The 26989-nt window shown below is 42.4% G+C and overlaps 1 protein-coding gene across 6 annotated transcripts in view; it reads left to right on the top strand.

Moving 5' to 3' along the window:
- Window positions 1-9838: 9838 nt before the first annotated feature.
- The window catches only part of PCNX1 (pecanex 1), a 123829-nt gene continuing 106678 nt past the window's right edge, over window positions 9839-26989 (top strand). For 5 of the 6 annotated variants that reach the window (XM_045823012.1, XM_045823013.1, XM_045823016.1 and 2 more), the window contains exon 1: window positions 9839-9994. In XM_045823012.1, the coding sequence (XP_045678968.1) occupies window positions 9842-9994 (153 nt within the window). In that variant the 5' untranslated portion in view covers window positions 9839-9841. Of the gene's footprint in view, window positions 9995-12625; window positions 13547-26989 lie in introns of those variants that run through there. The other variant, XM_045823015.1, reaches the window with a different exon arrangement.

The following is a 26989-nucleotide window of genomic DNA, read 5'->3' on the forward strand; positions in this document are numbered from 1 at the left end:
ATCAAAGTTAAATTTATTTCTGACACCCAACCAGGATAAATTCCAAATAGATGTAATAATAAAATGTGTAAAATGCAAGCGTTTTCTCTTTTAGAGGAAACTAAAAGAGGGTTAGTCACCTCAGAGAGGGGAAGGCGTTTCCAGTTATGACATTAAACCCAGAACCATAAAAGAAAAGATGAACACATTCAATCTTATAATATTAAAATTTTTTGCATGGAAAAGACCATAAGCAAAGTTGAAAAACAAATGACAAACTGGATGGAAATGTACGCAGCTCTAGTACAGACCACAGACTAATTTCCCTTCACATAGGAGCTCCTGCAAACCGGAAAGGAACAGGCCGGCAGAGCAATAGAGATATGGGCAAAGAATGTGGTCAGGCAAGGCCTAGAAGAAGAGATTCCAATGGCTCCCGGGCACACAAAAGCGGCTCAGCCCTACTCACAAAAGAAAACAATTCAAATTAAAATTACACTGAAACATTAATTTTTGATGATCAAATTAGCAAAGACCCAAAAGTCTCGTAACAGGCTGTTGATGAGGGTGTTCTGAAACAGGCACGTCCATACCCTGCCAGCGGGAGCACAGGCTGGTGCAACAGCTAGAAGGAGCAATCTGGCATTAAATCCTCTTTGAGAAATGTACGCTTTAGATCGGGGTGTCAAGCCCAGTTTCACCAGGGGCCACATGAGACTCACAGTTGCCTTCAAAGGGTTGAATGTAATGTCAGCTCCTTAACAGTTAAGGAGTAGTTACACGTATACAGTCCTAAAATTATTTCGGGGCCTTGAAGGCAACTGTGAGGCTGCGGCGGCCCCCGGTGAAAATGAGTTCCACACTCCTGGTTTAGATATTCCCCCAATATACATTATAAACTATATACAATATTATCCAGTACGGTGGTGTTTTTAGAGCAAAACAGTATTAGCCACCTACATGCCCACCCACAGGCATTAAATAAATTGTGGCATACCCATACAGTGCCAAAAAAGAATGATCACACTCTTTATGTACTGATATAATAATCACTGATATATATTGTCAAGTGAACAGTAAGGTGCATATCAGTGTGACAGCATGCTCTACTTGGTGTACAAAAAGAGAGTGTGTTTGCATATGTGTACAATTTGTTCAGCTCGGGCCAGCCATGGAAAGAATATTTCACTGTATACCCTTTTTTGGTTCTTTAAATACTGAACTGTATGAACGTATCACCTATTAAAACTTTTAAAAATGTCATAAACATATCCCCAGCTGGTGTGGCTCAGTGGATTGAGTGTTGGCTTATGAACCAAAAGGTCACCAGTTTGATACCGATTCAGGGCATATGCCTGGGTTGTGGGCCAGGTCCCCAGTGGGGGGCATGTGAGAGGCAACTGATCTGTGTTTCCCTCTCTTTCTCCCTTCCTTCTCTCCCCTCTCTCTAAAATTAAGCTAAACAAAAAATTTAAAAATGTAATAAAAATAAGTCAAAAGTATAAATAAATAAATTAATTTAATTTAATGGCCAAGTTTCTAAATTCATGCATGACTGTGTATTTAATCTATTCTTCCTCTATGTCTCTTAATATAACTCTGTTTTATTCAGGCATCTGCCCCTCCCCACAGAGCCCCTGTGTGTCAGTCCGCCTCTGGACTGCCCAGTCTAAGGGTAATTCCATTCCCCTGACCAATCCTTGTTTCAGGAACCCAGACCAGAATCACTGTGTGGCATTGACCTGAGAGCAGGGGTTGACTCAAGAATAGGCACGTGACCAAAAATGTGCTAGAGGTTCCTAGGAAAGACGTTTCCTTGCTCTTAGGCGAACATCACCTAAAGTAATGGCATCTCCATGTGAAACCAGTGACTGCTGCAGCCACTTTGCCCCCATGAAGAAAGAAGGCCAAGGTCAAAGCCAACACCTAGAGGAGGCCATCTCAGGGCATTACAAAGAAATAGATCCAGAGCCACTAAATTAAACAGTACCAGAAGCCTGCCCTGTTTCATGGCCTTGCCGTTATATGAAGCAATACTTTTCCTTATTGTTGATGTGCGTTTAAATGGAATTTTCTGTTATTTGAAGCTGTAGGCTAATGCCCATGTTGCACAGAGGAATATGTGTCCAAGAATCTAAGTGAAACACATGGGTAAGTCAGAAGGAAAAAATGCCTCCTGAAGTTTCTCAGACTAAGCAAACTGCCAAGGCACATGGCATGTGTTGACACAAAAACTTTCCAAATCAGGCTCTGAACTTCAATTAGAATATGGTACAGATGTAGTTGGGGGGAAGGGCTGGGGGCACTGAGAAGATATCAAACGTTTATAGTGGTTGTGATTGAGTAGGGGGCTTACTGGTTTCTTCTCTATATTTTCTCAGATTAAAAAAATGTGAATGTAATACTTTTATGATGAAAAACTAAATACCAGCCAAAAAGGCCACTTGGAAGCAGAATGGTACAGAGCCTGGGCCAAGCAAACCACCCATAAGTTAATGTCGGGTTTTCAAAATACAAGCCCAAAGGCTAAACAAATAAATGCTTAAAACAAAGCTCTTCATAAATTAGAGATCAGGAACTTTAAGAAATTCCCATTAAGCTAATACAAGTGGGGGATTTAAGACAAACAAAGAAAAGCCAAAAAGCAACATTAGGTTACAGCTATAATATCTAAAGCAGAGCTTATTTTTCTGTTTTTGAGACAGTGATTTTGACAAATACTTTTGAGGTGTCCTATTTCTAATCAGCCCTCACATGAAGTTTTTTTTCATTTTCTGGTAACCCCCGCAAACTGAGGGGCACTACAGGATTCAGGTTAGCATCTTCTGAACTTGGAAGTGCATGGTAGAGATTTTTCTCCCTTTATTAATCCTCTGATAACCTTTAAGGAGGAGAAGGAAGACGAGGACTCCATAAAGGAATCTTGAGTCTGGGATGATCAGGGACATAAGAGGAAACCTTGGGATGATCAGGGACACAAGAGGAAACCAGGAGTGGGAGCAATAAGCCAGAAGCAAAAAGATTAAATAAGACAGGGACTGAAAAGTGCCGGTTGGACTTGGCAACTAGGAAGTCACTGGTGACTGAGGCAAGAGCAGTGATGTGAGTTAAGTTCAAGGAGCATCCTTGAACTCTTAAGAAACCTGGCTGTGAAGGAGAGGAGAAAGAGGGTGGAAGCTAGAGGAGACAGAAAGCTTAGGGGTTAGCATGCCTGTTTACAGGTGTAAGGAAAGTGCCAGGAGGGGAAAAAAAGAAAAGCCTGCAGTGTCTATGGGACCAAGGCTAATAAACTGAGTATGATTTAGAGACAGCCGGAGATGGGATCCACCTACTCCACGAGGAGAAGAAAAGGAAAGGAAAGGAAAGGAAAGGACAGATGGATGCGCGTGTAGATAAATTTAGAAGTAGGAGGGCAGGAAGTTGAGAGCTGATAGTCTGATATCCTCTATTTACTTTGTGCTCTGGGAATGAGAGTGGTGTAGATGCCTGAGAACATTGGTGAGATTTTAAGTCATTAAGAGGGATGCTCCACGTGCTGAGTGGGAGCCCAAGAACGGTCAGGAAGAATCCAAGCAGTAGCTGAGTTTAGAACCTGGAAGGTTAGCCTGTCTGCTGGGGGAAGAAAAAGATCCTCCTGGAGTTATGGTTTTGGCTGATGGCAGAGGTGAGAGGTGAGGGAGTGAAAAGGCACTAGCCACTAAGTCACTAAATTGCAAAACCATGTGACCCGAACGAGAGAAGGACATGAAAAAAGTGGAATGACAGAGAGGTTTTACTTTACATCATGGTTGCCACTGATTTTTTTTGAGAGATTTTATCCTGAATATATATCACCCCACTAGACCAGTACACAAAATATACTATTCGTCCATGATTAGAAAATCGTTATGTGCATTAACAGCTGCTGAATCCCAGTGACTATAGGCAAAGCCAAACCAAAAATAAAAATCAAAACCAACCTAACCAAACTAATCAGACAAACAAAACTAGTAAGAACTACATTCCCATGTGCCGTCAAGGTTTCCATAAAGAAAGCTGTGAAAATCTCCAAGGGAAAGGCTTTTTATTAGATCATTAGAATGTTCATTTTTTCCATGAGAAAAAAAGCTCTAGCAATACAGTGAGTCTGCAGCATTGAATTCCCTGGGATTCTTCAACTCTGCTTGGATTTCTTGACTTGGGGCTAGGACTGATTTAGAAAGTGACAGAGAACAAACTGACAGCTGTCAGAGTGGAAGGGGAGGGGGGACTGGGTGAAAAAGGTGGAAAGATTAAGCAAAACTAAAAACAAACAAAAAAAACAAAACATAAAACACTTCCCAGGCAGACAACTGTATGGTCATTACCAGAGGGCAATGGGGGTGGGAGGAAGCAAGGCAGAGTAAAGGGGGATCGATGGTGATGGAAGGAGACTTGACTTGGGGTGGTGAACACACAGTACAATATATAGATGATGTATTATAGAATTGTACACCTGAAACCCATACAATTTTATTAACCAGTGTCACCCCACTACATTCAACAAAAATAAGTAAATAAATTAAAAAAGAAAGTAACAGACTATAGATCGAAACATGGGTTTATCTGATTCCACGCACCATGATCTTTCCACTACCAAACACTCCTCCCCACTATGGATGTTCCTGATGCTCCTTGCTGGAGGAGCCAGGCACCCATCCTCCTCAGGGGACAACTGCCTAATCCTGCTTAACTCCAGGCAGGCCCTCCAGATGACACTGGTAACAATTGGGGGAGCTCTTCTGAGAACCACCCAGCTGCATCAGTTGGCCTCTGTAGATTTTGTGGGAATTACACGGCGCTGGCTGAAACAGACCAGCTCTTTAATACAGTCTAGCTAAACACACCAGATACCTAACTGACATAAGAGAACAGTTTAAGGTGAAAAGATGGGAAATAACGCGTCTATATATTGTTTCTAATTCAGGATCCCCCCAGTTTGGGGAGTTTTGCAATGTCCTATATAGTTCCTCTTTCCTTTTATCACCCCGCCTCAAAGTACTGTGTGTGAGTTCAAGAAAAGTGAATTGAGATAAAACAAATGACACAAAACCATAGTGAGAATTACTGAATTAGTTAGTGTTGATTAAAGCATGTTCTAAAGTACTCACCATATGGAACTGAGATTTTTTAAAAAACAGAATGGGTTGAATTGAGATTTCCAAGAAGGATGAGTTGCTTTTGTTTTAGTTATTCAGCTCCACATCCAGATATTGCTATTTTGTAATTATGTTACGTAAGATTTGGAAAGCCCCCCTCTCTCCCTCTGACGTTATTTTTCCTGATGTGATGTAAAATAGTACAGAGCGAATGACTAAAAAGAGAAGCTTGAAAGAATTTTAGGGCCTTTCCCTTCTCTTCCAAATCTCTTCACCTTTATTCTGTAGTTTTCTCCTATCTTGAATTGATCTTGTAGGCTGGTGAAATGCTTTAGAATGTTGAAGAATTACCAAGTGAAAGCTAAAATGGATTAAAATCTTTAACTGAAAACTCACCACTTTCTGTATTGCTTTATTTTTTCCACTTACATTGATCGTCAGTTGATCTGCACAGCTTTCTGCTAGGCATTGTCCTACAGGCCGGAGTGCCTTGCCCTCAAGAAACGGACAGTTTCGTTGGGGGCTATCAAATAGTACACACTGCAGGGCTATAAATGCAACACGTGAGTGCTCCAGGCTATTTAAAAACTAGATGAATGTTCTTGGAGTAGTCATGGTGTATTTTAGAGGCAGTTGGAGGAGCAAGGTTTTCTAGATACGGCACATGGCACAGGAGCATAGAGGCAGAATGCAATACGCGGACGGGTTGGTAAATAAAACTGGATACACGGGAAGGCTGATATTCACCAGTAAAAAGGGAGGGCACGGTGAGGAGTAACCTGAGCTAAGTCAGAGAAGATGGTGAGTTAGGTTGTGGGGACTGTGAATGCCTGGCTCAGAAGTACACTTTTAGTACCAATGGCAACAGAAGAGAATTGAAACCTTTTGAGAAAAGAAGGGGCACAAGAAAAGTGGATTAGGGAGATTAATTTGTTGGTGGAATGTAGCCTGGTTTTGAAGCGAGATTGGAGGCAAGAGGAAGCTATTTGGTTTGAGTTGATGAGGGCATCCAGGAGGATGGTTGCTCTGGCAACGTGAAGGAAGGATTGAACAGGAAAAAGACTGCAGCAAACCAAACAATGGGGGAGGGTATATGAGGTTTCAAGTCTGAGCAGGTTGGAAAATGTGGATTTCACTGAGAGAAATAAATAAGAAGGGTTTGTCTGGGGTGATACGGGGGAGACGTGGAAACCTGTTGCATTTAGGTTGTTGGCCGGATACGTGGACTATGATGTCTAAAGTACAGTGGACAACTTCTGCCATATAAACCGGCCAGAGGTACAGTTTGTACATCTCTGCTCCAAGGTGGGTTTGGGGGGCAGTTATTAAAAGGTTTTGTACACTCAGCTTTGTCCCTTTTAGGCAGGAGAGAGCATCTGCTGTCGGAGCATTCCCAGTCCTCAAGGGGCTTATAAACTGTCAGGGAGTATAATTTTAATAGAATTAGCTGCAAGATGAGCAAATGTCAGGTGGTGGTTTGGAAGTGTGTCATGGCTGCTAATTTTGACATGCTAAGTGTAACATTATTAATGGCTTTTATGCATGGCTAAGAGGGCTAACACTTAGCAAATTAGATTCCAAAACTTTTGTCCTGCTCTTATAATTTATGGGTATGATAGAGTATGTTACTTTGGGCAAAACATTTAACCCCTCCGTGCTTCGACTTCCTGTTTATAAAATAGGAAGCTTGTAGTGCCAGCATTCATAAACATTTTGAAAGCTACAGATAAAAAGCACTGTAGGATTCTCTCTCCTCCCACCTCCACTCCAACTACTGACTCAGTCTCTCGGAAAGGTCATCCATTTCACTGAATCCTTTCAATTGCTAACTCCTAAGTCAGTTAATTAGCATTTTTCTAAAATGCTTTCACCACTCCTGAGCTGAAAAATATAGTCTGTGACTGCCTGTTTGACCTTCTGGGCCTGCCCATCTCACTGACCCCTTTTTATTCAGTGGCTGGTGCCACATGATTCCCAACTCAAGTTCTTGGATGAATTCCAGCTATACTGGAGGGGCGTTAGAGTTCTATACTAACGCTCTGGGACCTCCACATAAGGCAACCACGATCAGTGTGAAATTTGGTCCCAGTTTTAGGCATTAAGCTCTTGCTTTGTTGCTAACTCTCACTCTGTCTACCAGGTCTGGCCTTTGGACACTTGTCTTACTGCCCTGAGCCCAAGTCCTTGCCCCCCAGACTTGCCCAGTACATAATCTCAGGGAGCTGCATTCTATTTGTTTTCATCATTTCCTCATTGGAAGAGGAATCCAGACCTGGAATCCAACACTGAGGCTGGGGCCTTGCTATAGGCAACTCATTTTCTTACTGCCTGCCATGATTTCCCAATTTTTGTCTGTTCCTGGATTTCCCAAGATTGTGTTCCAGCTGCCAGCTTACAACACTCATTCTCTGCGTTGAACCAGCCTGATGCTGGCTGCCGTCCTGGCTGCTGCCTGTTCCACATCCTCTAGATACTGTCTTTTGGCTGCAAGCTTGTCCCACCAGGGGGGTCTGCGTCCAATTCCATGGATGTATCTACCAGTCCACCTCACTCCTTTTACAGTTAATCCTTCTATATTAAACTACAGCAGATATTTACTGGTGTGGAAACTGATGTGGTACTGGAATTTTATCCTTGTTTACATCTTTCTTTGTGTTGGAAAGCTTGGGATCAGTTCCAAAATCTGGTCAGAGAGCTTTCCTGTCTCCTTGGAAGAAACAAATGAACATTTGACAATACTTTGTATCCATGACCAAGCCTCAAGGCAACTATTTTCACTGTAAAACTTGTATTATTTAACCTTAACTTTGCTTTTAAACATACTAATATATTTAAAAGTTAATTTTGGCCAATAGTTGTTCACATCTCTCAATTTCAAGGTATCTTATTGGAACTTGTTGGTAGTTCTATAGTGGCAGTTTCAAACTTCAAGGCACACCAGAATCTTCCAGAGGGCTTGTTAAAATAGATTGCTGGGTCCGAAGACCAGAGTTTCCCTGGAGTAGTGCCTGAGCATTTGCATCTCTAACAAGCTCTCAGGTGATGTTGATACAGCTGGTTCTGGGACTACTTTGAGAACAACTGGTCATACATTTAAGCCGGCCACAGGTAAGCAGAAGCTGCTGAGCAGTTATTCATCAGTTCAAACCCTTAGTTGAATGGTTAAGGTAGCCAGTACTGAGAAGCAGACTACCCAAGTTCAGTTCATGCTGTTAGGATGACTGCTGGTGTCAGAGGTCTTCACAACAACCTATTACTTACAGAATGTGGACAATCAGTGTCTTTGAGCTTTGGTTTTCTCATCCATAAAATAAGGGTAGCCTCTGTGCTGCCCTCACTGGAGTGTTGTGAAGGCGAATGAAATGGGTGTGAAAATGTTTGAACTGTAAAGTGGAATGGCACTAGGAGGTACTGCAATGGTTTTTCAATACGCTTAAAATGTCACCAGCTTCTTTTGGCTCTCTTTCTTTCCTCATTAATTACAGCAACTTTAATCCAGGAATATAAAAGGGTACTTATATTGCTATTGCTATCAAAACTCAAACTTCAAACGCTACAAAAATTTCATTCAATGAGATCAGACGTGCCTTATAAACATTATACAGAGCCAAGAATGAGTCTCCGTTTTTACAGCTATTAAAAAGTACAAGATCCTATTGTGACTTGCGGTGCAATCACAGTTAATGTTTCATCCCTGTTTAGATCGGCCCATTAATAACAATGGTTACAAGTTACAGCCCGTTAAACAATAAAATCACCGCGCACGTGATAAACCTGTCCACTCCACACTTTTACATCTCTGGTAACTTCTATTAATTTATCTCTCTACGGAAGTGGTAAGTCCTCCCAACACTGGACAAAGCTGTTTTTCTCACCCTAGGACTCCCAGGCCACTCCAACCACCAACACAGTTCCTATTCAAACTGGGTGCATTTGTGACTTTTCAACAGTGTCATCGCTGTACCTAATTCTTCCAGGCCTTCAGTGAATATCTGTGTTAGCCTCATTGTTCTTAGGACTTTATTAAATATCATAAAACGTCAGCCAGGGTGCTGCTGACAAGGTTCTGAAGACAAGGTTTTGGAGACTGAAAGTCCAGATTCAGGGACTGATCAGTGAACTTGACAGATTTGCTGCCAGGAGAGGAATGGGGTTTCCCAGAGCCCCTGCGGCGCGTCACCCGCAGCCCAGCCCCACGCCCTCCGGGCCCGCGTCGGCGCGCGCTTCTCCGGGGCGCCGGTAGGAGGCGCCCGCAGCGACCCCGGCGCTGCGCGCACCCGCGCGAGCGGGAGGGGGGGTGGGAGGGGGGAGAGGAGAGAAGAGGAGGAGCTGAAGGGGGCGCGGCTTGCTGCCCGTCCCTCCCGGGCGCAGGCCCTTCTTCTCTGCCCGGCCCGGGGCAGGCGGCCGGCGGGGGGTCGCGGCGGCAGCGGCGGCGACGCTGGCGGGCCGCGCGCGGCGGGGCCTGGCTCCGGCTCTGGGTGTCAGGGGACAAGATGGCGGCGGCGCTCCGGAGGCCGGTCTCCTCCTCTTCTTCGCTCTCCTCCGCCCCACCGCTCGCCGCCTCCTCCTCCTCGCTCGCTGCCTCCTCCTCCCGCTGCAGCAGCCCTAGCGACCGCCGAGGTGCCGGCCCGCTGTCCCGGAGCTCCGGAGGAGGATAGACGGGGCAGCCGCGGGCTCCGGTGACCGAGGCAGAGCTGGGGCCGGGGCGGGGGCGGCGGAGGCGGCGGCGGCGGCGCCGGGGAGGGATGGGGTCGCAGACGCTGCAGATCCTCCGGCAGGGGGTGTGGGCCGCGCTCAGCGGGGGCTGGTACTACGACCCGCACCAGGCCACCTTCGTGAACGCGCTGCACCTCTACCTGTGGCTCTTTCTGCTCGGCCTGCCCTTCACCCTCTACATGGTGAGTGTGGGGGCGGGGAGGAGGTGGCTCCTTCCCCTTTCTGGCTGGCTGGGGAGCGCCAGCTTTCCAGAATACGGCGGGCAGTCGCGCCTCCCTGGCCCGGGGCCGTGGTTGCGCCCTCTTTCCCTTCCCGGGGCTGCACCCCACCCTCCGTCCCTCGGAGCCCGCAGCCCCACTCGCTGTCACGCTTCCCTCCCCCACCCACACTCTCCGCTGTGGTTTCTTTAGGGTTTCCTCTATCTCAGAGATGATACTAGAAACGAAACAGCAGCGGCCCCCACCTCCCGCCCCCGTGCGCCCAACCGGTGAACTGGGAACTGGTAGCTTTCTAGGCCCCTTCGTGGAAGGGTGGGGTGGGGGGGATCCCGCACCCCTAGCCTCTCCAGCTTTTCTCCCGGGGTGGGCAAAGCCCTAGTGGGGCTCCCCGCCCTCAGCGTTTTGTGCTAGGCGCTGAGCCTGCCTCGCCGGAGGGGACGCCGCATTCCACCCCGCCACGCGCGCCCGTTCGCGCTCCCTTCCTCGGGCACCCCCGGGCACTCCCATCCCCCTGGGCGGCTCTGCGCCTCCTCTCCCGGGAGAGCCCTCGCTCCACCTCGCCCTGATCCGCACGCGGAGCCCTCGGAGCGAGGAGGACTGCGGGCCGCTCTGTTGGGAACGTACTGCGGGTCGCCGACTTTTAACTCGTTAAGAGCTGGTGGTTGAAAACCTGCCTCTTAACCTTCTTGCCTCTGAAAATCATTGTTTTTTTTTTTTGTTTTTTTTTTTTTTGCTTACCACGGGCTCTTTTCGGTTCGGCTCCGTGGTCGGTGGCTGTTGTGTTGTTTCCCAGCCAGCTCGGGGGTTAGGGCGCGGGGGCGATACGGGGAATCTGGCTGGCATTTCGGCAGATTTGTTTGGGTTGGTTCAAGGCCTTTCACTGATTGGCAGAAGGCAAGTACTGCCTGTTGCTGAGTTCAGTATGATCAGCTTCTCCGAATGATCTAGGTTTTCAAGCTATATTTTCACTAAAAGTTGTAAGCGCATTTTTTTTTTTAACACTTAAGGTTAGGGTGGGGCATTAGGGGAAATAATGTGGAGGAGGAATGGTACTTCAGCTTGAATTAAAATTTTTCAGATAACGGGAGGGGAGGAAAAGATGGTAACTTTATTTTAGGAGAGTTGCTTGGAATATATTTCGGCTAACTTTGTGGTTCTTCATGGAGCTAAACGAGGGTGCTGGGTTAGAAAATCTGACACCTCGACTGTAAGAAGTGCCGAAGGTCAGGACACCCAACTTTTCCTTAAGCGAAGCTTATTTTTACTAATTGGCAAGAAAAGCACTTGCATGGGGGAAGATGTGCTGAATCTCACTTTTCTCAAGCAGATTTTAATTTTTCATTGAAATTGTTTTGAAGGGACTTATTGCTTGAGGCAAAGAGACCATTTCAAAAATGCTGATGACTGATGGCTTATTTTTTTAGGGGACTTGTACAGTCTTGTTCCATTCTGAAAACTTATCACAAAGTATAATAATTTTCAATTAATTCTGGCCTAGGGAGTCCTCTTTGTGCTTCTGTACCTTCCAGGAATATGACATCATTAATGAACAGGTTAATTACTTTGGGTGTAAGAATGCTCAGGCTGTCACAGAGCTTTCTTTCGTAGGGGATTTCTGTTATATCCAGGAGGATTGTGAACTTAAAACTGAAACAGGTCTTTGAGATGTAAGGATGAGGTGCTGTGTCCCAGTGTAAGGTTTCCATGTTAGCATGTGAACTGTGCTGGTGGCTAAGTCTTTGGGTGTTTAACAAACATTACTAAAGAAAACAGAGCAAGTAGAAAGCAATACACTGAGTTTAGTGCTTCATTTGGGGAGTTTATTCAGTTAAATTTAATTCACAAGTAATATCTGAGTGTCTACCATGTACTGGGCAGTTTGCTGGGTTCTGGGAAAATTGTTTCTCTGACTTGTCTCAGTTAATGGGAACTCTTATTAAATCTTAAAAGCTCTCCTTGATTATTCTTCTCTCGTCACATCCAGTTTATGAACACATCTTGTGAATTCTGCCTTCAAAACCTAACTAGAATCCAGCAAATCGTCATCACTTCCTGGGTTCAGCCACCGCTGTCTCTTCTAGATTATTTCAGTGTTCTAATCAGGCTCACTGCTTCCATTCTTTATTCTCTATTCTCCATACAGAAGTCTGAGTGATTCTTTAAACTCTTCTGCTTGCAGAGCCTGCCCTCCCTTGGGTCTGTCACTCCCCCCACCCCATATACATTTACCTTCTTAAAATTTATTCCACACAACTGTTTCTGCCTCATGGCCTTTGCACATTCTCCTTGCCCTCTGTCTGGACGACTCCTTTCCTCCAGGTGTCTGTGTGACGTGCTCCACTTATTTCAGCTTTCACTTATATGTGAGGCTTTCCCTAATAACCTGTGTAAAATACCAACTTCCCAGCTCCTACAGTACTTCCTAGCCCCAACCCTTCTTTGTTTGATGGCACTTACCACTAATTGGCATACATTTATTTACTTCATGTCTCTCTTGTCTCATTAGATTATAAGCTCTAAGAGGGCAGAGACTAATGTGTTAAAAAAAAACGCGCTTTCAACTTTTGGTGAAAATAGAGCTTAAAAACTTAGATCATTTGGAGGAGCTGATTGTACCAGATTCAGCAACAGGCAGGAAAAGGCTGAGAACCAACCCAAACAAATCTGCTGAAAGTTCACCGAGTTATTGTCAGGACCAGTGTCAATGCCAAGCACAGAGTCAGTGCTGAGATATTAAATAAAGGATTGGAAATGAACAAGACATAGCTGTTGCCATCAAGGAACCTAAAGTCAAGCTTGGGGAGAGTGAACAGTTATAAGCATTAGGACTGTCGTGACCCTGAGCTTATAGTCAGGGGATGATCTTAGTTTCGGGGCAGCCAGCAAAGAGGATTTGTTAACATTTTAGGAAGCATACTGGTACTTCAGTATTAAGGTGGGTAGTTTGAAATACACACTTGAAGGAAAATCCCAGACAGTTATAGATTATTACTCTTTGTTCTTCCAATAATAATTATAGATGATGATAACTATTTATTATGCTCTTTATCCCCAACTGTCACGAGCATATGTTTGTGATACAGTCTTTCTTATAAGTCAGCCGGGCAACTGCTCGGCTAGCTGTCTGCTCACAAGGAATAGACAAGAGTCGCACACAGTAACTATGTTGCTCACTTAGCTGTTATTGAATGCAGTTCACTCACAGTAGAACATCAACATACATGAATATCCTACTCACACAGCAATTAATGGGGGATAACGAACCCGAACCCCAGGGTTTCAGTCTGCAAGTTCAGGAGACAGCATGGTGGGCAAGGGAGTTGTCAGCGTCTTGCAGGGAAGGACTTCAGGAGCCAGGTGGGCAGCAGGGCAGACGTGGTCCTCAGTCCAGCAGGGCAGAACCTCTGGTGGCCGATGCCACGGGAAATGAGCATGGCGTGGAGCAGCACTCTGGTGTGTGGAGCTCGGCTGTCTCAGCAGTGGTCTGGATCCTGCCTCAGTTATACCTTGAAAGTGGTGAGTGCCACCCCTCTGGGTCTTTTCGATAAATGTCTTGGCACCCCTGCTGCCAAATGGGGAATTTGCTCAGGAGCCTATGGGTGGTTCATGGCTGTGCTTGACACCCCTGCTGGCAAGTGTGGAATTTTCCCTGGAACCTGTCTATGGATGGTCTCACTCTGCAGACACGGCTGCTCTGACCACATGGGCAGATGTGTCTCCTTGCCAGATGTGTTTGTTCTGCTTAGGTAATTTTCCTCTTGAACCAAAGTGTCATGGCTGACTGACAGCCATTTTAGTTGACATAAGTGACTCCACTTTATTTTATATACTTGTTGCTATCGTAGTCGGACCAATGCCACTTTATTGGTCCTGTTCTCCACACAAACCCTGTGTCCTCACTTTATTGATGAAGATACCTAAGGTTCAGCCATCAGTGACTTGTTTTGTGACTTGAGGCAGATGTGAGCTGGGATTTGATTTACATAGAACTCTCAAAGCCGTCTTACTGGCAGCTTTTACTTAGAGTCAGAGTCTGCAGAAGTCGTACCTTGAGTTAGGAAGATTCTTAGGACTTTTGTTGTTTTTGGTTTGCAGGCCGGCGCTCAGTCCACTGAGCCACACTAGCCAGGGCGGGCTTTTGTTTTTAATATCTGTCTGTTTTGGTAAATGTAGTCAGTGCTTTTCTGTTTTTGTTGTAGTTAAAATTTTTTTATTGAGCAAATTTCACATAAAATATTGTATAAATGGAAGGTGTACAACTTTTATTCTTATACTCACCTGAGGACATGCTTATTTATTATAGAGAGAGGGGGAATGGAAGGAGAAAGAGAGGGAGAGAAATACCAGTCGGTTGCCTCTTGTACATGCAAGTACGTTGCCTTTTGTATGTTCAGTCCCCTGACTGGGGACTGAACTTGCAAACTAGGCATATGCCTAGGAATCGAACTGGGAGTCGAACCTGTGACCTTTCAGTTTACAGGATGATGCTCCAACCAACTGAGCCACACTGGTCAGGGCCCAACTTGTTATTTTAACACTTCTATACATTATAATGTGATTGCTGTTGTAGTGAGATTTATCACATTACATAACAATAGCATAATATTTTATACATATACACACCAGTTCTCTGTGTTTTATTTACTACTGGTCCCAAGTTTGTACCCTTTAAAAAAATGGGTTTGACTGTTTTAAGTTCCATATATTAAGTGATCGTGTTACAGAACAAATGGTGGGGTGTATGATATACTATTACCAAAAGGACTCCCCCTTTTTCCCCAGGGGTTCCCCACCATACTAGGTTCACTTTGCCCACTGCCAGAGGAAAGGCGTCTCTCAATGCCAGAGATTGGTGAAAAGGAATTTATTTAAAAGTTATACAGACTTAGAGTAATGACTTAACGTCTTCGTTAAAATACTAACGTCCTTTAGAATACCCACAAATGCACACAGTCCTTCCTTCTCCCTCTGCCCAGTCTGGGGTACTGTATCTCAGGAAAAGAAGTCCTTGATTCAGGCTCCCGGCACCATCAGCTGTGTCTCTGCCACAATCTCCAGTTAATCCAAAACCATGCGGCATCTTCTCATGGCCCATCAGCAAGAGTCATTTCACCCCTTTTCTTCCCAGCAAAGTCTCTCCTGCTTCCTAAGCAGCGTGGCAAAAAGGAGCACCCCAAAGCCATGTGGTCCTAACTTTAGCCCAAGCCAAGGGGTCCCAACCTACTCCACTAAAGCCTCATGGTGCTCTCTTGGCATGGCTGCTGCTCTTGGGTTTAAATCCCAGCACCAGTCTTCCTCTGTAGCCCCATTTTCGACTCTTCCTACAATCAGTTACACCTGCCAGCATTCCTGTATTCTTCCAGCTTTACTGGGCTGCTGTAGTGAGTCTGGGCAGGTGTGGCCCCATGGCATGGAGCCAGTCATCTCCAAGCTCTCATGCAGGCGCTGTAACCAGGGGGAGTTGCCTTCCAGTTATGCCTTGGATGGAAGTCACTTCCATCCCCCTGACTCAAAGCATGGCCACAGCTATTTAACATATCTATGAAACCGGTTAAAGGTTATAGATATTTTAAATGACCATGCCAGAGGTTAGCTGCAAAGCGGTTGCTATACAAAACAGCTCTGAATGGCCCTGCTCCATGTGTCCCATCCCTCAGCTCAGACTGGTGGGGGTGAGGACATCATATATATATTTTTCTAATATTTCCTGGACACCTTGAGTTCTGGACCCTATTACAAATCCCTATTTGGGGCCCCTCTCTTGGCTGCACCCTGTTACAATCATACAGTACTTGTATTTGTCTGACTTACCTTGCTTAGCACAATAAGGTCTTAGGACTTTCTGTATAGGATTCAAACACTTGCTGTTAGTAGCTTTTATGGATATTTTAAAGGTAGAATTTATAGTTTCTGCAGTTGTAATACTTTTAAGTTGTGAAAGTCAACAAGTTTTTTCTTCTTGCTGTCACTGTTTTGTTTCCCTTAAGACATTCACCCCATTTTATCTTGTTATGATTAATTTTGCACATGACATGTCACAGATGGTGAGCTTTGTGGGTGTGAACTTCGTGGCATTTCTGTGTGCTGGAAAGCAGACTGGGATTGGTGTTATCTTGATTTGTGTGTCTTGGGTCTGCTATTGAATGTCCTTCGGGCAAGACTCTCCACTTTTCTGAACCTTGATTTACTCGTTTGTGAGAAATTACGTGGGCATTGTGTAAGAAAATACTTACGAAATAGAAGAAATCATTCACCTTCTGAGTGGCCTTCGGTGAAAGTCCTTTGAAGAATGGCTTATTAAAACAGCGTTTCCTCTATAATGTTCTATGACTTCAGGAGATTAGATAGGAAGTAAAACCCTTGTCTTAACATATTGCTTCACGTATTGTTTTCTTCTATAAAGAGTTATACCCCAGGTGATGAACTATAACACTGAAATCTCTTTAGTGTATCTCAGACTCCAGCTGACATCAGAATCACTTGAACATGTTTAAAACGTGCACTTGTGCACGTCCATTCTGATGCAGAAGATGTGGAGTGTTGCCCATTAATTTGTGTTTTATAAACATCCAGGTCAGTTTAAAGAACTTGATCAATATGTCCACAATTCCCAACCCCTGACTTAAATCCAGTGGCCTACTCAGCGTCTTCTCTTGATTGTCTTACAGGCATCTCAGACCTCCTTCCGCTTTCTCGGCCACACTAACTTTTTGTCTGCATTGCTACCTTAGCTTCTGTTCTTCCTACAACTCTTTCTCCACAAAGCAAAAGACATCAATCTGTTTGTGTCACCCCCTCGTTCCCCATTAATATCATTCAATGATATTTTAGAATCGTTTGCATTTAGAATAGAGTCTAGTATCTTTACTACAACCCCCACCCCCCAATTCTGCCTTTGTCTGCAGTATGTGCAGTTTTCTCTCTGTGCTATAGTTGCACTGGCCCCCTTTCTGTTACTTCAACCCACTGAACTCGTTCCTCCTCCTGCCTGGTCTCTGCATGTGCTACCTTCTGAAGGGATACCTACTCTTCCTTTTTGCTCCTTGCAGGGCTGGCTGCTGCTTGGTCTTGTATCTGTAATTGTCAACACACTACAACCTTTTTTATTCAAATATGTATATGCCAACTCAGAAATTATAGAAGAGTAGAAAGAGGAAAATAAAAAACCACCTGCAGTCCCATTCACTCAGGCTGTTGAACAATGTAGCAATCAAAATGTATTTGGAGCTTATAAATAAATATATATTATACTTTTTCCTTTCAAAAATGGGCTCATAAAATTTGTGCTGTTCTGAAGCCTCCTATTTCACTTGACTGATGATTGTGAATGTTTCCGTGTGGGGAAAAAAAGTGCAGTTTTAATAGCTCTCTAGGAGACCACAGTAGGGGTGTGTCTAATCATTTGGTTATTGGTTATGTAGGTTGTAGTTTTTAGCTATTTAGAAAACACTTGGGTAAATATTCTTGGAATCTAATTCTTTGTACTAGTCTTTTGTATAAATTCCTAGAAGTAAACTTGTTCAATTAAAGGATATGCATATTTTTATTTGATAAGTAATTCATTTTACAAGCATTGAGTAAATCTTTATAACAAGAAAGAATATGAATGAGAAACTCATAACATGAGGTTCCTGCAAAGGCAAACTAGGTGTGTGGCCCAGGAAGCACAGGGAGTAAATGCTCATTGTCCGGAGGGAGGGAGAAAGGAAGGGAAGGATGAATGCTGATGCAGGAAGGGATAAGAATGTGGTGGTGAAAGTTGAGATAGATCTTTTCTGATTTATGTAATCTCCTTGAAGTTCAGAGAGTATTTTTTTTGTTGAGTGAAGGGGGAAGTAAGGACGATACTCAAGGTTTGCAGTGGATTTCCAGTAGGTGAAATGTGATTCTTATTTTTGGAGAGTGGAAAGTGAACTGACTAGCAGGAGATGGGAGGTTGCCAGGCAGTATTGAGGGTGCCTTTGAGGTTGGAGAACAAGAGTTCAGAGTGTTGAAGGAAATGTTAAGGAGAGAAATTTGGGGTAAAACTTACTTGGAAGTTATCAGCATGATAGAGGATAATCCAAGTTACAGAGTAGATAAGATCTAGGGAAAAGTATAATTCTTTAAAAAGAAAATGGTTCAGCAAAGGAGACAAGAAAGTAAGAGGAAGGTGAAGGAAGGAACCCATTACAGAAGCCAAGGCAGGAGAGTATTTTGAGGAGAAGAAAATTATCGATCCCTGGCTAGTGTGGCTCAGTGGATTGAGTGCTGACCTGCAAACCAAAAGGTCACTGGTTCAATTCTCTGTCAGGGCACAGGCCTGGGTTGTGGGCCATGTCCCCAGTTGGGGGCATACGAGGGGCAGCTGGTCTATGGTTCTCTCACACATGGGTGTTTCTCTCCCTCTCTGTCTTTCTTCCTCCTGTCCCCTCTCCCTAAACATAAGTAAATGCAGTCTTTTTTTAAATTTTATTTTAATCTTTGTTCAAGTACAGTTTTCTCCCTTTTACTCCCATTCCAGCCCACCCACCCATCCCTCCCCACTTCCCTCCCATTACCACCCTCCCCCTAGTTTTTGTCCATGTGTCCTTTAAATTTGTCCCTGTAAACCCTTCCCATTCTCCCCTGAAATTCCCTCTTCTCTCTCCAATACAATCTTAATAAAAAAAGAAAATGGTTGAAAATGCCAAATTGCCCTCCTTAAAGGTAGTGCTAACTTAAATTTTTATCAACAGTATTAAGAGTACTTGTCTTCCCACCTTTACTGAACACTTTCCAAAACAGGGTCTTAGTTTTATAAATTTCTTATTCAGTGGAACGTTGAATAAAATTATTTTAGTAATAGTCTGTTTTTGATAACAGGCAGATAAAGTACCCTTAAAGTACTTTTCTAATTCAGTCTTTTCTTAGTCTGAATTAAGGATGTTTATTGCACTAGCATATGTCATATGACTTTTATCTGATCTTTCCTATATTCTGTACTCAGATAATTTTCACAGCAGGCAACTGATAAACAAGCAGAAATGTTTCTTTGGGAGATCGATTGCATCTTTCTGTTATTTAATCTTAGTTAAATCAGTTGGTTTTCCTGTCTCTGTGTGTAGCTAGGGTAGGCAGAGCATTATTTTGTACCTAGGACACCCAGGAATAGTAACACTAAAATAGTGTAGACTGGTGTGGAAAAGGGCAGATTATAACAGACATTCTGTAGATTTTATGCTGTTTTAGCATGTAGATGAATTTTACCGATTTCCAGTGAAATAAGTAGTTAGTATTTCGATTCCTCCGGTTCCTCTGCCTGTCCCCCAAGGAGTTGGTTAAATGCTTTCTTTGGTGGAATTGTAAAAACAGTTCAGACTTGCATTCTCTTCCTTTGTCTTTAGAATCCGACGGGTTGGATCTTTTATAACTTGCACTGCTGGTGCTAGTCTCTTTTGCTTTGTGTTATGATAAGAAGGAAAAGAAAACCTAAGGAAAAGCAAGCCATTTCCTTTTGAGGTTTTAAGGGGGAAAAAAAAGTCCTATTCTGTACTACTTTGTGCAAACCACGTAGAACCCTGAGTGCCAGCTGCCCTAAGAATAGGCAGGAAGATTAGTCACAAGTTTGAGAAGCTTGAATCACGTATCTGGCCACTTACTTTTACTGTTCCTCCTCACTCCCTGAATGTTGTCTAGACATAAACTAAACAGATTCATACACCACAGTTAATGTCTTTAAAACTTTATATTTTGAAGTAATTTTAGGTTTACAGAAAAGTTGCAAAGATAGTGTAGAGTTCTTCTGTACCCTTTGCCTGGCTTCCTCTGATATTAAAATCTCACATAACCATGGTACATTTATCAAAATTAAGAAATTAACATTGTATAAGTACTATTAGCAAACTATTGGGATTTCACCACTTTTTCCACTAATGTTCCTTTTCTCCTTCAGGATCCAATTCAGGATAAAATATTGCATTTAGTATCATCACTTTTAATATTGTTTTCTTACTCTTTTTCCTACCATGCCAAGATGTTATTCTTTAAAGGATTTTACAGTTTATAAAAATTTATCAAATTGCATCATAAGAAAAATTAGTAAAAGATTTCATGTTTGTGATAGATACATTTTAGATGGACAAAAGAGGAGAGTATTCAGAATGATTTTTAAATCATGCATTGACCCTTAACATGTGTTAGGCTATTTTAAAATTGATATATTTTACATATGAATAATAATATTAAATGAAATAATTCTAAAAATGAGAAAGACTTTAGACCTCATTCACATAGAATGGACACCAGTGTCTTAGCTTTCTGTATAATGCTGCTTTTTCCTAATTTGTAAGTTGGAGGCAATGAGACAATAACCGTATTACAAGGTAGAATATGACTAATTCCTTATGTGTCACGAAGTGCTCAGGAATGGGAAGGAACATCCAGTTATTTCCTAGACGGATTGATGTGGAGGACCTTCATGAGATTTGTTATTAGTCCTAAAGCAGCATTCCCCATAATCTTCCCACCAGGCAAATGCATCTTTGTTCTGGAGAAAAGATAGTTTATTAAAAGAATTTATGTTCTTGGGTGTAGTGGTTTGCTTTGCTATCAGTATTATAGTATTATAATACATCTAACATGATAAGGCTTTCTTAGTGAATTATTTTTTAACTCTCAGAATATAATTTATGTTTATAATATTACTATTCCTGGTCAGTATCTAGAATAGTTAAAAGAAAGGATGTAAAAACAAAGAATTAAGAAAACCCCAATAAACCACTTTTCACTGTTGATTATGATATTAGCTGTGGGCTTGTCATATATGATCTTTATTATGTTGAGGTACATTCTCTCTATACTCACTTTGTTGAGAGTTTTTATCAGAAAGGGATGTTGAATTTTGTCAGATGCTTTTTTTTTTTTGCATCTATTGAGGTAATCATGATTTTTGTTTTTCATTTTGTTAATGTGGTATATCACATTGATTGATGTTAAACCATCTTTGCTTTGCTAGAATAGATCCCATTTGATCATGTCATGTGATCCTTTTAATGTATTATTTATTTGGATTGCTAACACTTTGTTGAGGATTTTTGCATGGATGCTCATCAGGGATATTGATCTGTAATTTCATTTTTTGTGGCATCCTTGTCTGGTTTTGTTATCAGGGTGATGCTGGCCTCATAAAATGAATTTGGAAATGTTACTCTGTATTTCATCTTTTTTAAGAGTTTGAGAGTGGTATTAATTCTTACTTAAATATTTGGTAGAATTCACCAGTGCAGCTGTCTGGTCCAGGACTTTCTTTTGTTGGGTTCATTTTTTTTTTTTAGATTTTATTTATTTATTTTTAGAGAGGCGAAGGGAGGGAGAGGGGGACCAAAACATCAGTGTATGGTTGCCTCTTGAGTGCCTCCTCCCGGGGACCTGGCCTGCAACCCAGACATGTGCTCTCACTGGGAATCAAACCAGTGACCCTTTGGTTTGCAGGCTGGCACTCAATCCACTGAGCCACATGAGCCAGGGCCTTTTTTTTTTTAAAAAAAAAAGATTTAATTTATTTACTTCCTTTTAGAGAGAGGGGATTGGAGGGAGAAAAACATGGAAACATCTATATAAGAGAGAAATGTTGACAATCGGTTGCTTCTCACATGTGCCCTGACCAGGAACCAGGCATGTGCCCTGGCTGGGAATCCAACAGGTGACCTTTTGGTTTGCAGGATGATGCCCAACCAACTTAGCCACGCCGGTCAGGGTGGTTCCTTTTTTTAAAAATAGTTGCATAGTATTCCGTTGCCTGGATATGTATTATTTAACATGTTTTCTGCTGATAGGCATTTAATTTGTTTGCAGTCTTTTGCTAACACAAACCATGCTGTGATTTTATTTTTTTAAGATTTTTTTTTTTTGTTTTTAGAGAGAGGGGAAAGGAAGGAGAAAGAAAGGGAAAGAAACATCAATGTGTGGCTGCCTCTCATGTGCCCCGTACTGGGGACCTGGCCCACAACCCAGGCATGTGCCCTAGACTGGGAATCAAACTGGCAACCCTTTGGTTCACAGGCCCACTCTCAATCCACTGAACTGCACCAGCCAGGGCCCATGCTGTAATTTTTACAAATATCATCTTACGGGTGTCCAGATACAGTATTAAGATAAATTCTTAGAAATAAGATTGCTTGGTTAAAGAGTACATGCTTTTGAAATTTTGAAAGGTACTGCCAAATTGCCTCTCAGAAGGGCTGTATCACTCATTCTGCATGCCTGCGAGCCACGTATGAGAGTTTGTGCTCTTGTGTGCCACAGCCTCATACAGTTTTGCTGTTTTCATTGGCAAGGAATAGTATTTTAGAGTGTTTTCAATTTGCATCTTTCCTATTTTGAGAGGGATTGAGCAGCTTTTCATAAGCTTAGCGTCTTTTTTGGGGGTAGGGGAACCAGTTCATGTGCTTTATGCATTTTTTAAATCTATTTTCTGCTTGGTTATTTCTTATTATCTGAGACCGTTTGTATATTAAGGAGATTAGTCCTTTGTAATGCATATGCAGATATCTAATAGTTGTATAGTTTAGCCCATTGGAATTTATTTTGCTATAAACAGTATGTGAGCACCTAGTAAAAACAATTTTTTTTTTGGATAGGCAATTGTCCCAATCAACCTGATTAAAGAGTTCCATCTTTTTATTAGTGGTTTAAATGTCGCCCTTTTAATATGAGTTCCCACTGTGGTATTTGCATTTTCTGTTTTACCAATTTGTCTGTCCTTATATGAATATCATATTTTTTAGTAATCCTAGTTTGATATACTTATATATTTTTCTTTTATAGTGGTAATCTTTGTTATTCTTCCTTGCCATTGTTCCCTCCTCCTCCTTCTTCCTTGCTATTCTTGTATGTTTATTCTTCCATTTTCTTAAGTCTCCCAGGGATTCCATTGAATTTTTGATTGAAAGAGGTTGAATTTGTAGATTACTTTATGCAGGAAGTTTGACATCTTTATTGAGTTAAGGTGATCTCTTCATTTCTTTTATGTGCCTCAGTAGATTTTATTTTATTTTTTTAAAAGATTTTAAAATTTATTTTTACAGAGGAAAGGATGGGGAGAGGAAGAGAAACATCAATGTCTGGTTGCCTCTTGCATGCCCACTACTGGAGACCTGGCCTGCAACCCAGGCGTGTGTTCCGACTGGGAGTCGAGCTGGTGACCTTTTGGTTCACAGTCCCACACTCAATCCATTGAGCTACACCAGCCAGGGCAGTAGATTTTATTTTTTTAATTTTCTGTTTACCTTGCATATTTTCCCTTAGGATTATTATTTTTTAGATAGTAAGATTTTAGTTTCTAACATGAGGGTAAATGGAACCACTTCTTTTTTAAATTTTTATTGATTACAGAGAGAGACAGAGAGACAGACAAAGATCAGTTTGTTGTTCCCCCCATCCGTATATTCTTGTGTGCGCCTCCAACCTGGGATCAAACTCACAACCCTGGCATATTGGGACAATGCTCCAATCAGCTGAGTTACCTGGCCAGAGCAGAACCATTTCTATCACTATGTTTCTAATGGGTTATTGCTTGTAGGCAAGAAAACTATTGATTTTTAAAATACAAACTTATTTTAGAAGTTTTATTGAACAGACACTTCTCCAAGGAGGACATACAAAGGACCCAGACACATGTGAAAAGATGCTCAGCATCACAAGCCATCAAGGATATGCAAATTAAAACCACAGTGGGATACCACTTCACAACAGTTAGAATGACCATCATAAACAAAGCAACAAACAAGTGTTGGAGAGGTTGTGGAGAAAAGGGAACCCTAGTGCACTGTTGGTGGGATTGCAGACTGGTGCAGCCCCTATAGAAAACAGAATGGAATTTCCTCAGAAAAGTAAAAATGGAACTGCTTTTTGACCTGGCAATTCCACTGCTGGGATTATATTCTAAGAACCCTGAAACACCAATACAAAAGAACCTACGCACCCCAATGTTCATAGCAGCACAATTTACAATAGCCAAGTGTTGGAAGCAACCTAAGTGCCCATCAGAAAATGAGTGGATCAAAAAAGGATGGTACATTTACACAATGGAATTCTGTGCAGCAGAAAGAAAGAAGGAGCTTATACCCTTTGTGACAGCATGGATGGAACTGCAGAGCATTTTGCTAAGTGAAATAAGCCAGGGGGTGAAAGACAAATACCATATGATCTCACCTTTAACTGGACTTAATCAACAAAATGAACAAGCAAGCAAAATATAACCAAAGACATTGAAATAGAGAACAGGCTGACAGTGACCAGAGGGGAGAGGTGAGGGGATAATGGGGGAGAAGGGTGAAGGGTTTACAGGAACAATTATTAAGGACACATGGACAGTAACAAGGAGGGGGCGGTTGGAAACAGGGGAAGGAGGTGGAGAGGGCTTGCGGGGAAAGGCAGAAAAAAGAAAAGAAGAAGTTTGAGATACATAGAAAAGTTGATAGTAAAGAGAACTCCCATCCATATACCCTGCGCCCAGTTTCCCCTGTCGTTAGCCTTTCACATTACCGTGGTGCATTTGTGCAGCCAGTGACCAGTACTGCCACATCATCATTAACTTGCAGCCCATACTGTATTCAGGTTCCTTCAGTTTTTACTTGTGTCTTTTTTCTGTTCCAGGATGCCATCCAAAACTATTGATTTTAATTTATTAATTTTGCAACCAGAAACTTTATGGGATTAGCTTATACTTTCTAGTACTTTTAGTTTAAAAGGCTTTTTCAGGTATGCAATTATATTTGTAAATAAAAATTTTAACTTCTTTCCACTATTTATATTTTTTCTCATGTAATTACTTTGCATGATACTTTATACATCTGTATTAAATAATGCTAAAAATATGTATAGCCTTGCCGTGTTCCCTACTTTAATGGGAATTTTAGTGTTTTACTGTTAAACACACAGTTTGTTTATTTGTTTATCATATTATGGAAGTGTTTGTATGTTTTTCAGTGACTTCTTGTCATTCATTACAGTCTGGTATTTACCTTCACGTGTTCTGAGGTCTCACAAGTCTTAACCTACCTCCTTTCCTTGTAGCTCATCTTTGGTGCCTCTGAACCGTTTCTACTCAGAGATCTTTTGTTTACTTATCTTGGTTTTGTCACTACATTGTTTAAATATTATTAAACTGTCACATAGTTACTGTGCTGTATATGGCCATGTACGATCTACTTTAAAGTTCTCTGACTTTATCCTCATCATACGAGGATATGAGCCCTGTGAAATGAAGATAGCTGTTATTATCCTCATCTTACAGATGAGGAAACAGAAGCTCCTACAAGTTAAATCACTGGCTCAGGGTTCTGCAGGTTGCCTCTGCCATTTCTTCCCTTTGACCTCAGGACCACCACCAGTCACTGTCCACCATCCTCCTGTACACAGTCCTAAAAGATGCTTTTCTGATTAATCTGGTCCTGAAAGCCTACCTGTGATTGAATTGAGATGAACTAAGTGTCCCTTCTTTTCAATATGTATTCTGAATCTAGAATTTTCAGAGCTGCCCTTTCCATCACCATCTAATTATAGCCCTATTTTGGTCCCCCCTTTTATTAAAAAAAGATTTATTTATTCATTTTCAGAGAGAGGGGAAGGAAACAGAGAAAGAGGGAGAGAAAGAAACATTGATGTGTGAGAGAAACATCGATCCTCCAGCACTCTCCCAAGCAAGGACCAGCCTCAACCCGGGCTTGTTCCGGTTGGGGAATTGAACCCAGGAATCAAACCAGCTACACTCCAAACCCCTTTCATCAGGGCTGGTTCACCTTTTTGACTAGCATATTCTCTGAATACAGTGGAAGCCCATTACAAAGCGCAGTGTTCTCCCAGGGATTCATTATGGTTCTCGCATAGGCTTAAAGTGGGACAATTTGTCTCACTCATCATTTTGGAGGGGGTGGGGGTTAGTTATTCTGTTCTATGGCATGCATTATAAATGGATTTTATTAAAGTTTAATTACCCTTTCACTTATTGTCCTAATGTGGGGTTCTTTTCCTGCTGTGTTTATGTAAAAGACTGTTTCCTTCTTGATTTGCCACTGCTGTTGCATGTACCCTTTCCCTCCAACTACAGAGATGGCAGCATTTGCTGTTGGCTTATATTCTGTTCATTCCAGTTTTTTATGAACAAACCTGTAACTTTAGTCCTTATGAGTATGTAAATAACAGCAAGAATGCAGTTGTTGCTAATGAGCTGTATGTTTTGAGAGCTGGTAACTTTCGACCAATTTTAACTTTGAGGCACAGCAGTGCTGTTGGTTTCAGGTAGGTGCTGTCCGTGTTTCAGCATAAACATCCGGTAATGCGTTGGACAGCCCCCCTTCAACATAGGTTTATTTGGCTAAAAATGTCAGCAGTGCTGAAGCTGAGAAACTTTGCTCTAGAGCATGCTTTCTCAGTGGGTATGATGTCACCCTGAAGAGGGTGAAAATTAGTTCTTGGGGGTGTGAAGAAAACATCTTTTAATGTATAAAGTACAGATAGACAGACGGTACATACAGAAATATAGCGTATCAGTGGTGGTAAAATTTCATGAGGGGAAGGGTGGTTAGAAAACCAACACTTCAGTGTGATTTTCTTTTATTCATACTGCTACCACACGTATAACACTTCTGACACCTCTGACACCAGATGTGTGGTTCCCCACCCTCCTACCCCACCAAGCAGTTTTCTGAGACACCAGCTGGGTGCCCTCCGATTTGATTCGTGTCTGACATCTTCTACCTGGTCGTAGTGTATGGGCTCAGTCCCACGAGACTCTCCTTCTTTCCCCCCTGCATTCCAATGCCAATCCCAAGTGCAGGTTATCTACCTGTGCTTCTGACCAATTGGCTATAAATTGGAGGTTTCCATGACCCCATCCTCGGGTTTGTTTAATTTCCTAGAGCAGCCCAACGGAATTCAGGAAAACAGTTTACTTGCTGTTTACCGGTTTATAATAAAAGGATATGGTAAAGGATACAG

Source organism: Phyllostomus hastatus, unplaced genomic scaffold (assembly GCF_019186645.2).
Source record: "Phyllostomus hastatus isolate PE091 unplaced genomic scaffold, TTU_PhHast_1.1 phas_scaffold_501, whole genome shotgun sequence".
Classification (NCBI taxonomy): Eukaryota; Metazoa; Chordata; class Mammalia; order Chiroptera; family Phyllostomidae; genus Phyllostomus; species Phyllostomus hastatus.